This window comes from Xenopus laevis, chromosome 8L (genome assembly GCF_017654675.1).
Source record: "Xenopus laevis strain J_2021 chromosome 8L, Xenopus_laevis_v10.1, whole genome shotgun sequence".
NCBI classification, from domain to species: domain Eukaryota; kingdom Metazoa; phylum Chordata; class Amphibia; order Anura; family Pipidae; genus Xenopus; species Xenopus laevis.
In genome coordinates, this window is record NC_054385.1 from 64727951 (window position 1) to 64738835 (window position 10885).

At 47.7% G+C, this 10885-nt stretch overlaps 1 protein-coding gene across 1 annotated transcript; it reads right to left on the minus strand.

Annotated features, from left to right (window-relative positions):
* Positions 1-686: 686 nt before the first annotated feature.
* Positions 687-4261, minus strand: LOC121397047. The gene has a single exon (XM_041572860.1). It carries the CDS (start codon positions 4199-4201, stop codon positions 1496-1498), a length of 2706 nt encoding a protein of 901 aa, XP_041428794.1. The 5' UTR covers positions 4202-4261; the 3' UTR covers positions 687-1495.
* Between the last annotated feature and the right edge of the window lie 6624 nt (positions 4262-10885).

Genomic DNA, 10885 nt, shown 5'->3' on the forward strand with positions numbered 1-10885 from the left:
TTATATATGAGCTGTTTTATGCAATATCTTTTAATAGAGACCTACATGGTTTGTCGAGTATAGTTTTCTTTTAACTGCCCAGTCATGCAACTCATTTAGCCATGTTTCGGCCACACCAATCACATTATATTTTCCCTCAAGCAGCAGCACCTCTAGCTCTCCCTTTTTACCAGTCAGATTCCTTGCATTTGCAAACATACATTTAATACTGGTACCATATTGAACATATGACATGTGGTCCTCCCTATCCTTAACAGTACCCCCAGCTAAATCTCCTCCCCGATTTTCCCTTCCTTTGCCCACTTTACCTCATCTAACCTGTCTTCCATGGAATCCTTTACAGAACCCTCCCCCCCCCACACACCTAGTTTAAAATCCCCTCCAACCCAAATACTCAAGCAATGTTATATTTTATGAGTGTTTATTTTGTGGAAAATTTTACAAATAATTTTTTCTTAAAAAAAAAAAACCTCTAACCCTCTAGCCATCTTCTCCCCAAAAAGCTGCACCATCATCATTGAGATGCAGCCCATCCCTGTAGTTAAGAAAATCAGCCCAGTTCTTCAAAAACCCAAAACCCTCCTTCCAATCTCTCAGTCATGCATTAATCTCCCTAAGATCCCACTGTCACGTAACGTGTGACGTATGACCAACTAGCACACACAGGGAAATACCACACCTTTAAGAGGGGTTTACACAGGGGTTTATTTCCGATATACAACAAACAGTAGATCAGGAACACGGCATTAGCATGTGAACTCCCCCAAGTCCCAAAACACTCCTGGTCCGAAATAAAGAGCCTCCCTTGGAGCAATCCACTCCAAGATGCACACGCCCTCCAGGCCAATCCAAAGTCAGGGAGTTCCTTTGGGCAATTTCAAAGGGGTAAGGAGCAAAGTGCCTTTGGGTGAATCCACAGAATAACCATACCTCAAGGGGATCCAGGTATAAACAGTCCTCTGGGAGGTAGGGAGATCCAAACTGTTGGAGGGAGTCTTCTTGCCTCAGCTAGGATAAACTCCAAGGAACCGCAGAGGAGGGTGACCTGCCGCAGCCAGGTTACACCCCAAACGAACAACAACCCCTCTCCCCCCTTCCCCCTGGTATTTATACCCTGCATCTGGTGACCCTGCCCTTTTCCCCACCCCCTAGGGTTGATTGGCTGGGAGGCCGGCCCTGCTTCTGGTTAACCCCACCCAAGCAGGTCTGATTGGCAGGGGCCCTGCAGCATCATGAGGGGAGGGGGAAATACCTTGGAGGGGTTTGTCCAGCTCTTCTGGAGGGCAATCCTGGGAGCTCCTTTGTTTCAAGCTTTTTGGCGGGAAAGTAGAACAAAGAACCACCATCTTGGATTGTATGTGTACTAGTCAGTAAACTATAGGTAAAATGGGGCCAGTAGAAGGGGTTTTTGGTCACATTTCTCCCTCCTGGGAACAAGTGGTTTCTCTGGGGCTCCCCACTCTTAGGGAGAGCCTCAGGAACCACTGCTGGTTTCTTAGTCCTCCTGTCGGGAGAGGCCATCTGCATTGTGATGCTCTTTTCCCCTCCTGTGCTGAATGGTGAAGTTATACTGTTGAAGCAGGAGGCTCCATCTCAGCAGTTTTCCATTGACTCCTGAAACTCTCTGTAACCAACTGAGTGGGTTGTGGTCTGTAACAACAGTAAATTCCCTGCCATACAGATAGGGCTGCAACTTCTGTAAGGCCCATACAATTGCCATGCACTCTTTTTCAATAGTGGCATAGGCAGCCTCTCGAGGGAGCAGCTTTCTGCTCAGGTAGGCAATTGGATGCTCCTCCCCATGGCCATTAACTTGGGAAAGTACAGCACCAAGGCCAAAATTGGAAGCATCCGTTTGCAGAAGGAAGCGTCGTGAGAAGTCTGGGGCAGCCAGCACAGGGGAGTTAGCCAGGGCTTGTTTGAGAGTGTTCATGGCTGATTCACATTCTGGGGTCCACACAATGGTTCGAGAACACTTGCGGCTTGTCAGATCTGTCAAGGGTTTTGCAATAGTACTATAGTTAGCAATAAATTTACGATAATAACCTGCAGTTCCTAAGAAGGCTAATACCTGCTTCTGGGTTTTAGGTATAGGCCACTGGCAAATTGCCTCCACTTTAGCAGGGTCAGGGCGGAGCTGACCACTCCCAACTCTGTGTCCTAAGTACTGTACCTCGGCCATAGCTAGGTGGCACTTTTCTGCCTTAAGGGTGAGCCCAGCATTCTGAATTTGTGTCAGCACTCGCTGGAGGTGCTGCATATGCTCCTCCCAGGTCTGGCTAAAGACAGCTATGTCATCCAGATATGCCTGGGCAAAGTCCTGCATTCCGTCCAGCAGCCTGTTCACAAGACGCTGAAACGTGGCGGGGGCGTTTTTCATGCCAAATGGCATTACTGTGAACTGAAACAGACCAAATGGGGTGATGAAGGCTGACTTTTCCTGGGCACTAGGGGCAAGGGGAATTTGCCAGTAACCACGGCTGAGATCCAGGGTAGTTAAATATTTAGCATTTCCCAGCCTATCTAATAGCTCATCTACCCTGGGCATTGGGTAAGCGTCGGTGGTTGTCACGTCATTGAGTCTCCTATAGTCCACACAGAATCGGGTACTCCCATCCTTCTTGGGCACCAGCACCACAGGGGAAGCCCACGGACTATGGGAAGGAGTAATAATCCCAAGGGCCAGCATCTCGTCTATTTGACTTTTCACCTCGGGCCGAACAGCTTCAGCCACTCGATAAGCAGGACTATGCACAGGTAACTGAGTTCCTGTGTCTACTTTATGTTCAGCCCAGTGGGTGCAACCTGGGTTGGCAGAAAACATGGGAGAAAAGGAATGCAAAATTTGACAAAGCTGGTCTTGTTGAGATGGGGTAAGGTGGTGATTTATGGTGACTGAGTCTATACCCTTGGCTGGAGTGACCTCTCCAATAAGGTTGGGGAGTGGGGGGTCATCTGTATCTTCAGTTGGGAGACTACAGATGGCACTAACAATATCCTCTCTTACGTGATAGGGCTTCATCATATTTATGTGGATAGTCTTATAGTGGGATGGATCATCGGGAGGGGTTACCACATATGTTGTATCATGAAGCTTATGGGTCACCACATAGGGTCCTTCCCACGCAGCCTGGAGCTTATCATGCCGTGTGGGAACTAGGAGGAGCACCTTGTCTCCTTCCACAAACCTGCGCTCCCTGGCCTTACGGTCATACCACACCTTCTGCCTTTGCTGAGCTGCAGAGAGGTGGTTATGTGCCAGGCTGATCATTTGTTCCAGACGCTGGCGGAATTTTAACACATAGGGGATGACGGGGACCTCTTGGGATTGTGGGGCCCCCTCCCAATATTCACAGAGTAAATCTAAGGGGCCACGGACCCTCCGACCATACAGCAGTTCAAAGGGAGAGAATCCTGTGGATTCTTGGGGAACTTCTCGATAGGCAAACAGCAAATGGGGTAAATAACGCTCCCAGTCCTTCTCACCCGATTCCACAAAGGTCCGTAGCATGGACTTTAGTGTCCCATTAAATCTCTCACAAAGACCATTTGTCTGTGGGTGGTATGGGGATGAGTGGATAGGCCTGACCCCACAACGCTGCCACAGGCATTGAAGCAATTGGGATGTAAACTGGGGCCCTTGGTCTGACAAGATTTCACTAGGGAAGCCCACCCGGCTGAAAATCTGGATTAGGGCGTCAGCCACTGTAGGAGCATCAATTTTACGCAGGGCTACCGCTTCTGGGTATCGGGTGGCATAATCAACTACAGTGAGAATATACTGTTTCCCAGAACGGCTTGGCCGGCTGAGGGGCCCAATAAGATCAACTGCCACCCGTTGGAAGGGCTCACTAATGATGGGCAAGGGACAAAGGGGAAACCTGGGTTTGTCATTTGCCCTGCCAGTCCTCTGACAGCTGTCACATGTGCGGCAGTACCGTGTCACTTCCTGAGAGACACCAGGCCAGTAGAAATTTTGGGTTAAACGGTGTCGGGTGCGGGTAACGCCCTGGTGTCCTGCTAGGGGAATCTCATGTGCCATATGAAGAAGCTGGGCGCGGTAACTCTGAGGCACTATAAGTTGGCGGTAACACTTCCATGGCTGGTCAGGGTCCCCCTTCACAATCCTATAGAGTAACCCATGCTCCCACACAATCTGTTCCCACCGCTCATTAGGGGGTTTTCCTGCCTCACTTCGCATACGCTCTAAAGTAGGGTCAGTGTGTTGATCTTCCCTAAAGGTAGTGGGGTGGAGTAAGTCAAGGGAAGGGGGTCTGTCACAGTCAGCCGCAGGTTCTCTTACCTTTTGTGCTGCATCTGTAGGGACAATATGGGGCTCCACTAGGGTAATACAAGATCCTGAATCCAGGAATCCTTCTACCTGTCTCCCATTGACCAGGACAGGAAGTACATGCTTTCTTGGCTGGCCATTATTTCCCCAGCCCATCCCCATGACAATGTATTCCTCTGATACTACCTCTCTTGGGCTGGATGTGGCAACCGCTGTGTCAGTGGTATGCTGTCGCACGGTCTGGATAACCTGCTGGCGGATATTGGGTTCTGGTGAAGAGATAGCAGCAATCGGTCGGGGAGCAGGGAGCTTTCCTGTGGGCCCTGATGGGGTAGGGCGGAGATTCAAAGGGCATGCTGAAAATAAATGGGTCAGAGATCCACAACGAAAACAGGTCCGGGGTGGGGCTGCACGAATAGGTGCTGAGGGGGTACGATTAGATATAGGGTTGGACCGTGGAGGCTGTGGACGGTCTAGGCCACGGGAGTTAACCAGTGCCCCTGTAGCAAGGTTAAGGGGGCGGGCCTGAATACGGTTTTCCACATACTCATCAGCTAGCTGGGTAGCCTCCTGTAGGGTACGTGGCTTACGGTCACTTACCCACTCCCTCACCTCACTGGGACACCTCTCAAGGAACTGTTCTTTAAGAATGAGCTGGCACAAGTCTTCCAGTGTGAAGGTCTGGTTACCACGTATCCAATAGCGGAATGCCCTTTGCAGCTTACTGCCAAAGTCCTGATAGGTGTCCTGAGTAGTTTTAAGCAGGTTGCGGAAAGTCCTCCGGTAGGAGTCAGGCGTAATGGAGTAGCTGGCTAGAAGAATGCGCTGTACTTCCCCATAATCTGCCCGTTGGGGATATGGTATTTCCTGGTAAACTTCATTAGCTTTACCAGTGAGCTTACCAGCCAGCACGAGAACCCACTCATCCTGAGGGACCCGGTGGTCCTCACACAAGGCCTCAAAAGAGCGCAGGAAGCTGTCTATGCTCTGCTTAGACTCATCAAAGGCAGGGAAGGCAGCATGAGTCAGTTTCACAACTGGCTGTCGTGCAATGGTTGGCCCTGCTGTGGGCCCACAACTCATGTTTCTAGGCTGATTTCCCTGTATAGTTAGGCGCAATACCTCTAGCCGTTCTGCTGGGGTCAGCCCTGGACCAATAGCAGCAAGGTGTTTTTGAAACAAGGTAACGGTGTTGTCTTCAGGTTCCCCAGCTGCATCTTGGTGCAAATTATAGTTTTCTTCTCCCTCCTCAGGGGTTTCTGGGTCACCCTGGGCATCACCTTCCTGGGTAGGTAGAGCATGGGGTGTGAGAAGTTCTATGAGTTCCTGTCTCCGCTTTCCCACTGTGTCAATACCCCATGTGTGGCAGAGCCTTTGCAGCGTTGGTAGCCTGAGCTCAGTAATCTCCTGAGCTGTAAGGTTTGCAAAGTTCCCTGATGTGCTAGTTTCCATTATCCGCACCGCTTGCCACCAAAAATGTCACGTAACGTGTGACGTATGACCAACTAGCACACACAGGGAAATACCACACCTTTAAGAGGGGTTTACACAGGGGTTTATTTCCGATATACAACAAACAGTAGATCAGGAACACGGCATTAGCATGTGAACTCCCCCAAGTCCCAAAACACTCCTGGTCCGAAATAAAGAGCCTCCCTTGGAGCAATCCACTCCAAGATGCACACGCCCTCCAGGCCAATCCAAAGTCAGGGAGTTCCTTTGGGCAATTTCAAAGGGGTAAGGAGCAAAGTGCCTTTGGGTGAATCCACAGAATAACCATACCTCAAGGGGATCCAGGTATAAACAGTCCTCTGGGAGGTAGGGAGATCCAAACTGTTAGAGGGAGTCTTCTTGCCTCAGCTAGGATAAACTCCAAGGAACCGCAGAGGAGGGTGACCTGCCGCAGCCAGGTTACACCCCAAACGAACAACAACCCCTCTCCCCCCTTCCCCCTGGTATTTATACCCTGCATCTGGTGACCCTGCCCTTTTCCCCACCCCCTAGGGTTGATTGGCTGGGAGGCCGGCCCTGCTTCTGGTTAACCCCACCCAAGCAGGTCTGATTGGCAGGGGCCCTGCAGCATCATGAGGGGAGGGGGAAATACCTTGGAGGGGTTTGTCCAGCTCTTCTGGAGGGCAATCCTGGGAGCTCCTTTGTTTCAAGCTTTTTGGCGGGAAAGTAGAACAAAGAACCACCATCTTGGATTGTATGTGTACTAGTCAGTAAACTATGGGTAAAATGGGGCCAGTAGAAGGGGGTTTTGGTCACACCCACTGTCTTCTTAACTTTGCTCATGGCACAGGTAATATTTCTGAGAAAATTACCTTGGAAGTCCTCACCCTCAACTTTACACCTAGTTTTTTAAATCATTCTTGAGGACTTCACCACCTCCTCTAACTTTGTCATTAGTACCTATGTGTAGCAAGACTGCCAAGTCTTCCCCACCCCCTCCCAATAATCTGTCCACTCGATCAACCACAGGCCAAATCCTAGCACCAGACAAGCAGCAGGCTGTTCGGCATAAAGGGTCCTTATTGCAGATTACCCTATCCACCTTTCTAACTATTGAATCCCCTAGAACCTGCCTTTCCTTCCTTGCACTCCCCTCCACCATCCGTATTAGAGCCACTGCCTCCCAGGGTGCTCTGAAAGTCAGCCTGCTCCATAAATGCCAGTTCAGAGCTATCCACAGCATCTTCAGCCAAAATAGTGAATCTATTGCTTTGGACAAGCTATGGATGAGCCCCCTACCCTTCTGTTCCCTACTTCCCCTCTTGACTGTAACAAACTTGCCTCCCTCATGACTTTAGCAGGGGAGGGGGCTGTACCCTTTTGGATGAGAGGAGGATATTTCTGGCAGCAGTGCATAATACAGACTGTAAAGGCGAGAGATCGGTGTAAAGAAGGCCAGTTAGCAGAAGGTTACAATAATCTAGTTGGGATAGGATGAGAGCATGCATGAATGTCTTGGAAGTATCAGGTGAAAGGAAGGGATGGATTTTGGAAATACTATGTAAGAAAAAGTGACAGGTTTTGACAGTGGTATTAATATGATCAGAGAAGGAGAAAGAGGAGTCAAAGATTACCCCCAGACAGCAAGCTTAGTTGACAGGGTTAATGACCATGCCATCAATAGAGATAGTAAAGAGGGGTTTAGGATCAGGCTTAAGTGGAAAGATGATAAGTTCAGTTTTTGTTAGGTTGAGTTTGAGGTGGCGCTGGTTCATCCAATTTGAGATAGCTAGGAGGCAGTTAGAGATCTGAGCCTCTGTTTCAGCTATTATTGAAGGGGTGGATAAATATATTTGGGTATCATCAGCATACAAATGGTAATTAAAGCCAAATGATCAGATGAGATCTCCCAAAGCCAGAGTGTATAGGGTGAACAACAGTGGAACAAGTACAGAGCCTTGGTGAACCCCCCGCATTAAGTGGAACTGGAGATGAGGTTTTGTTATCATAAGAGACAGTGAATGATCAGTTAAAAAGGTAAGAAGAAAGTCAAGATGCAGCCTGGTTACAGATACCAAGCAAATACAGAATCTGCATCAGGAGAGAGTCGTCAACCGTAACAAATGCAGATGATAGGTCAAGGAGGATAAGGATGAAGAAGTGACCTTTGGCTTTTGCAACCTAAAGATTTGTTTGTAACTCTGCACAAAGCAGTCTCAGTAGAGTGACCTGGCTGGAAACCAGATTTCAGAGGGTCTAACAGATCATGGGTGTGTAGAAAGTTAGTAATACGGGAGAATGCAATACATTCTAAGGGGGAAATTTACTAAGCAGCGAAAATTCACCAGAGACAGTTTCGCAGGCAGCGCAACACTTCACCAGGTGAAAATGAGTTTAGACAACGCTAATTCACTAACAAGCGATGTTGTGTCCAGGGCGCCGAACACTGGCGAAGTAGCGATAGCGTTAATTCAGCAAGCAGAGCAAAGTTGCGCTAGCTTTGGCTAATTTGCATATGGCGGGAAGCTAAAGTTAAATGGAGATATATGTTGCAGCAAATACATTACATTACACAATCCCAGAAAATAAAGTTGTTATATTGCCCTACACATGAGCCCAGTGTATAGTTGATGTGCCATATTTTAGGAAATTTAGGGGGGAAGGCGGTTACCCAAGGCTGTTTTGTAGCCTATCACCCTTTAAAAAGGAAAAGATGCTAGCATTTTTTGGAACTTAGAAACATTTTCAACTATATTTTGAAGAACTCTTATCTAATCTATTCACTTTGCCTGGTCTGAGGTGGCGAAGGCAAATCTGGCGCAAGAGGTCGCATTCAGTAAAATCCACATCTTAGTGCCCCTAAGAGTTTAGAGGCAAGTGATAGAAGTGGGACAGGACAGTAATTTGACAGGCAGGTTGGGTCAAGGGTGGCCTTTTTAAGAATAGGCTTTACGCAGGCCTGTTTGAAAGGAGAAGGAAAGGTTGCAGAAGCTATAGAAGAATTGAAGATGTGAGTACTACCAGCAAACCCACTTGCACTCATATTTACACTGGGTACTTACAGTCTCCCAAGTGCAGTGCCTCACAAATGCCTTTTTGGTTTTAAACGTCTTAAGGTTTTTAATGCTGCTTAACATGCAGCACTTAGATCACATGCAACACTCGCTTAGCAGCTCCTACAGTATACTCGCTGTGCAGACAGAAACTGATTGAAGTTTCAAACCCCAATTGAGGTTTCAAAACCAACATTTTTGAAAATTTTATTTGTATGGTCTCCTGCCCTGCCTAAGCAGTTTTGTGTCCTCTATACTCAACACAAGCTACAAACTTTTGCCTATAATGCCTACTGCCCTTTTCCCTTCTGACTGTAAGGTTGCCTCTATCCTGTCCCCATCCTTCTCCAGCACTCAACTGCTTCCCCTACCCTACAAATGTTTCGGCATGTTTTGGGAGCCTTAAATATAAAGGTGTTTTTTAATGAAAAAATATCATATACCACAAAAAACCAAACACGTAAAATGTGGGAAACCGTTAACTCCAGGGACTAAAATTCACGTTCTGCTGTATTAGGATTCTTAATGATCAGAAATAAATCATCATCATTAAAAGCAAAAATGTTATGCTATATTTTGTTGATCTTAGAGAACCAAATGCATTAAGTAATGGTTCCAAGAGGGGCATGGCCGACTAGCAATGAGAGCAGATGTGTGTTAGCTGAGCTCCGTTTGAAACCCACATAAATCCGGTAAAAATCCTGATTAACCAAGGGAAAACTCCCTTATAATCAAGCTTGCTAACGATAGACCGATTGCCGATGGGCAGAAAGATGCATAATATGGCAGAGGCTTCTGATATCCGATCGAATCTAAGGAACACGGGGAGGCCTACCAAAATGGCCGACACACGCAAGCCAGACACGCCTAAGGAACAGCGCAGCAGAGCAGCCACACCAGTTGTAACAGTGCTGAATGCAACTGTGAGTACACTGGACACTTCTGCTGATCAGTCCGACCCTACACTCTCCCCTTCCCCTCAGATCATAAGCCTGACGAACCTACCTTAACAGAGGTTTTGGTGGTCCTTCAGAATACTATCCAAATGTGTCAGGCAGCAACCATGGCTAAGGTTGAGGAGCTGAGGATAGACTATGCCATTCTGCAACATGATCTACAGAAGGTGTGGGAACGCACAACTGAAGTGGAGCGGAGGGTGGGGGAGCTGGAGGATTCCTGTCATCCATAGCCAGAACACCTAAGCCAAATACAACGCAAGCTGGAGGCGGATGATTTAGAAAATCGCCTGAGACGCAACAACGTGCGTATAATTGGTTTCCCCGAAAGAGCCGAAGGCCCGGACACTACTAAATTTCTGGAAAATTGGCTTAAAACTGAATGTGGGACTGAAACCTTTTCCCCAATTTTTATTATTGAGCGCGCTCACCGCATCCCTGCTAGGCCTCCACCACCTGGCGCGCCTTCAAGACCCATCATAGCCCGCTTCCTCAATTTCAGAGATAGAGATGCAGCTCTGGCGGCCGCTCGACGTTTAGGGAAATTAAAGTTTGAAAACTCAACAATTTCACTCCACCGATCTACGGAAACAAAGGCAGCAATTCGCTACAGTAAAGCAATGTCTTCGAGATGCTGGGCTACAATACTCCATGTTATAACCTGCCAAACTCAGCAGACGGAAAGGCGCAATTTTTTACAACAACCTTGGAGGCCTCTCACTGGCTAGACCGTCGCCCTGAGTAAAGTAATTCTCTCCCCGTGTCATTCCTTTTGATCATACAGGTCGCCTTACAAAGATTTTTGCGGCAATTTTACAATCATATTGGTTGGCATTGCCATCATGCGATATATCCTGATAATATCTTTCCTACAGCATGGTTACCGATATGGGTTTAACCTGGTCTAGTTTACTCTCTTTCTCCTAGTGGGAATCACTGAGTCATCAAGAGTTGATACTTGTAGAACTGTATCTACTGACATTGGTTGGATATTTAAAGTCTGCAAAAAGATATTTTCACTGTTGATTTAAAATCTTGTTACTATTTTGTTAACGGTGTGACCATTTGTTTTAGGCGTACTCCCTACAGATTTTGAATGTTTTGGGATCGACACTTCCCCACTATAGTGGGAA

What these genes read in the sequence shown, in the direction of transcription:
- LOC121397047 (XM_041572860.1), bottom strand. Translation starts at nt 4,201, where the DNA reads ATGCGAAGTGAGGCAGGAAAACCCCCTAATGAGCGGTGGGAACAGATT.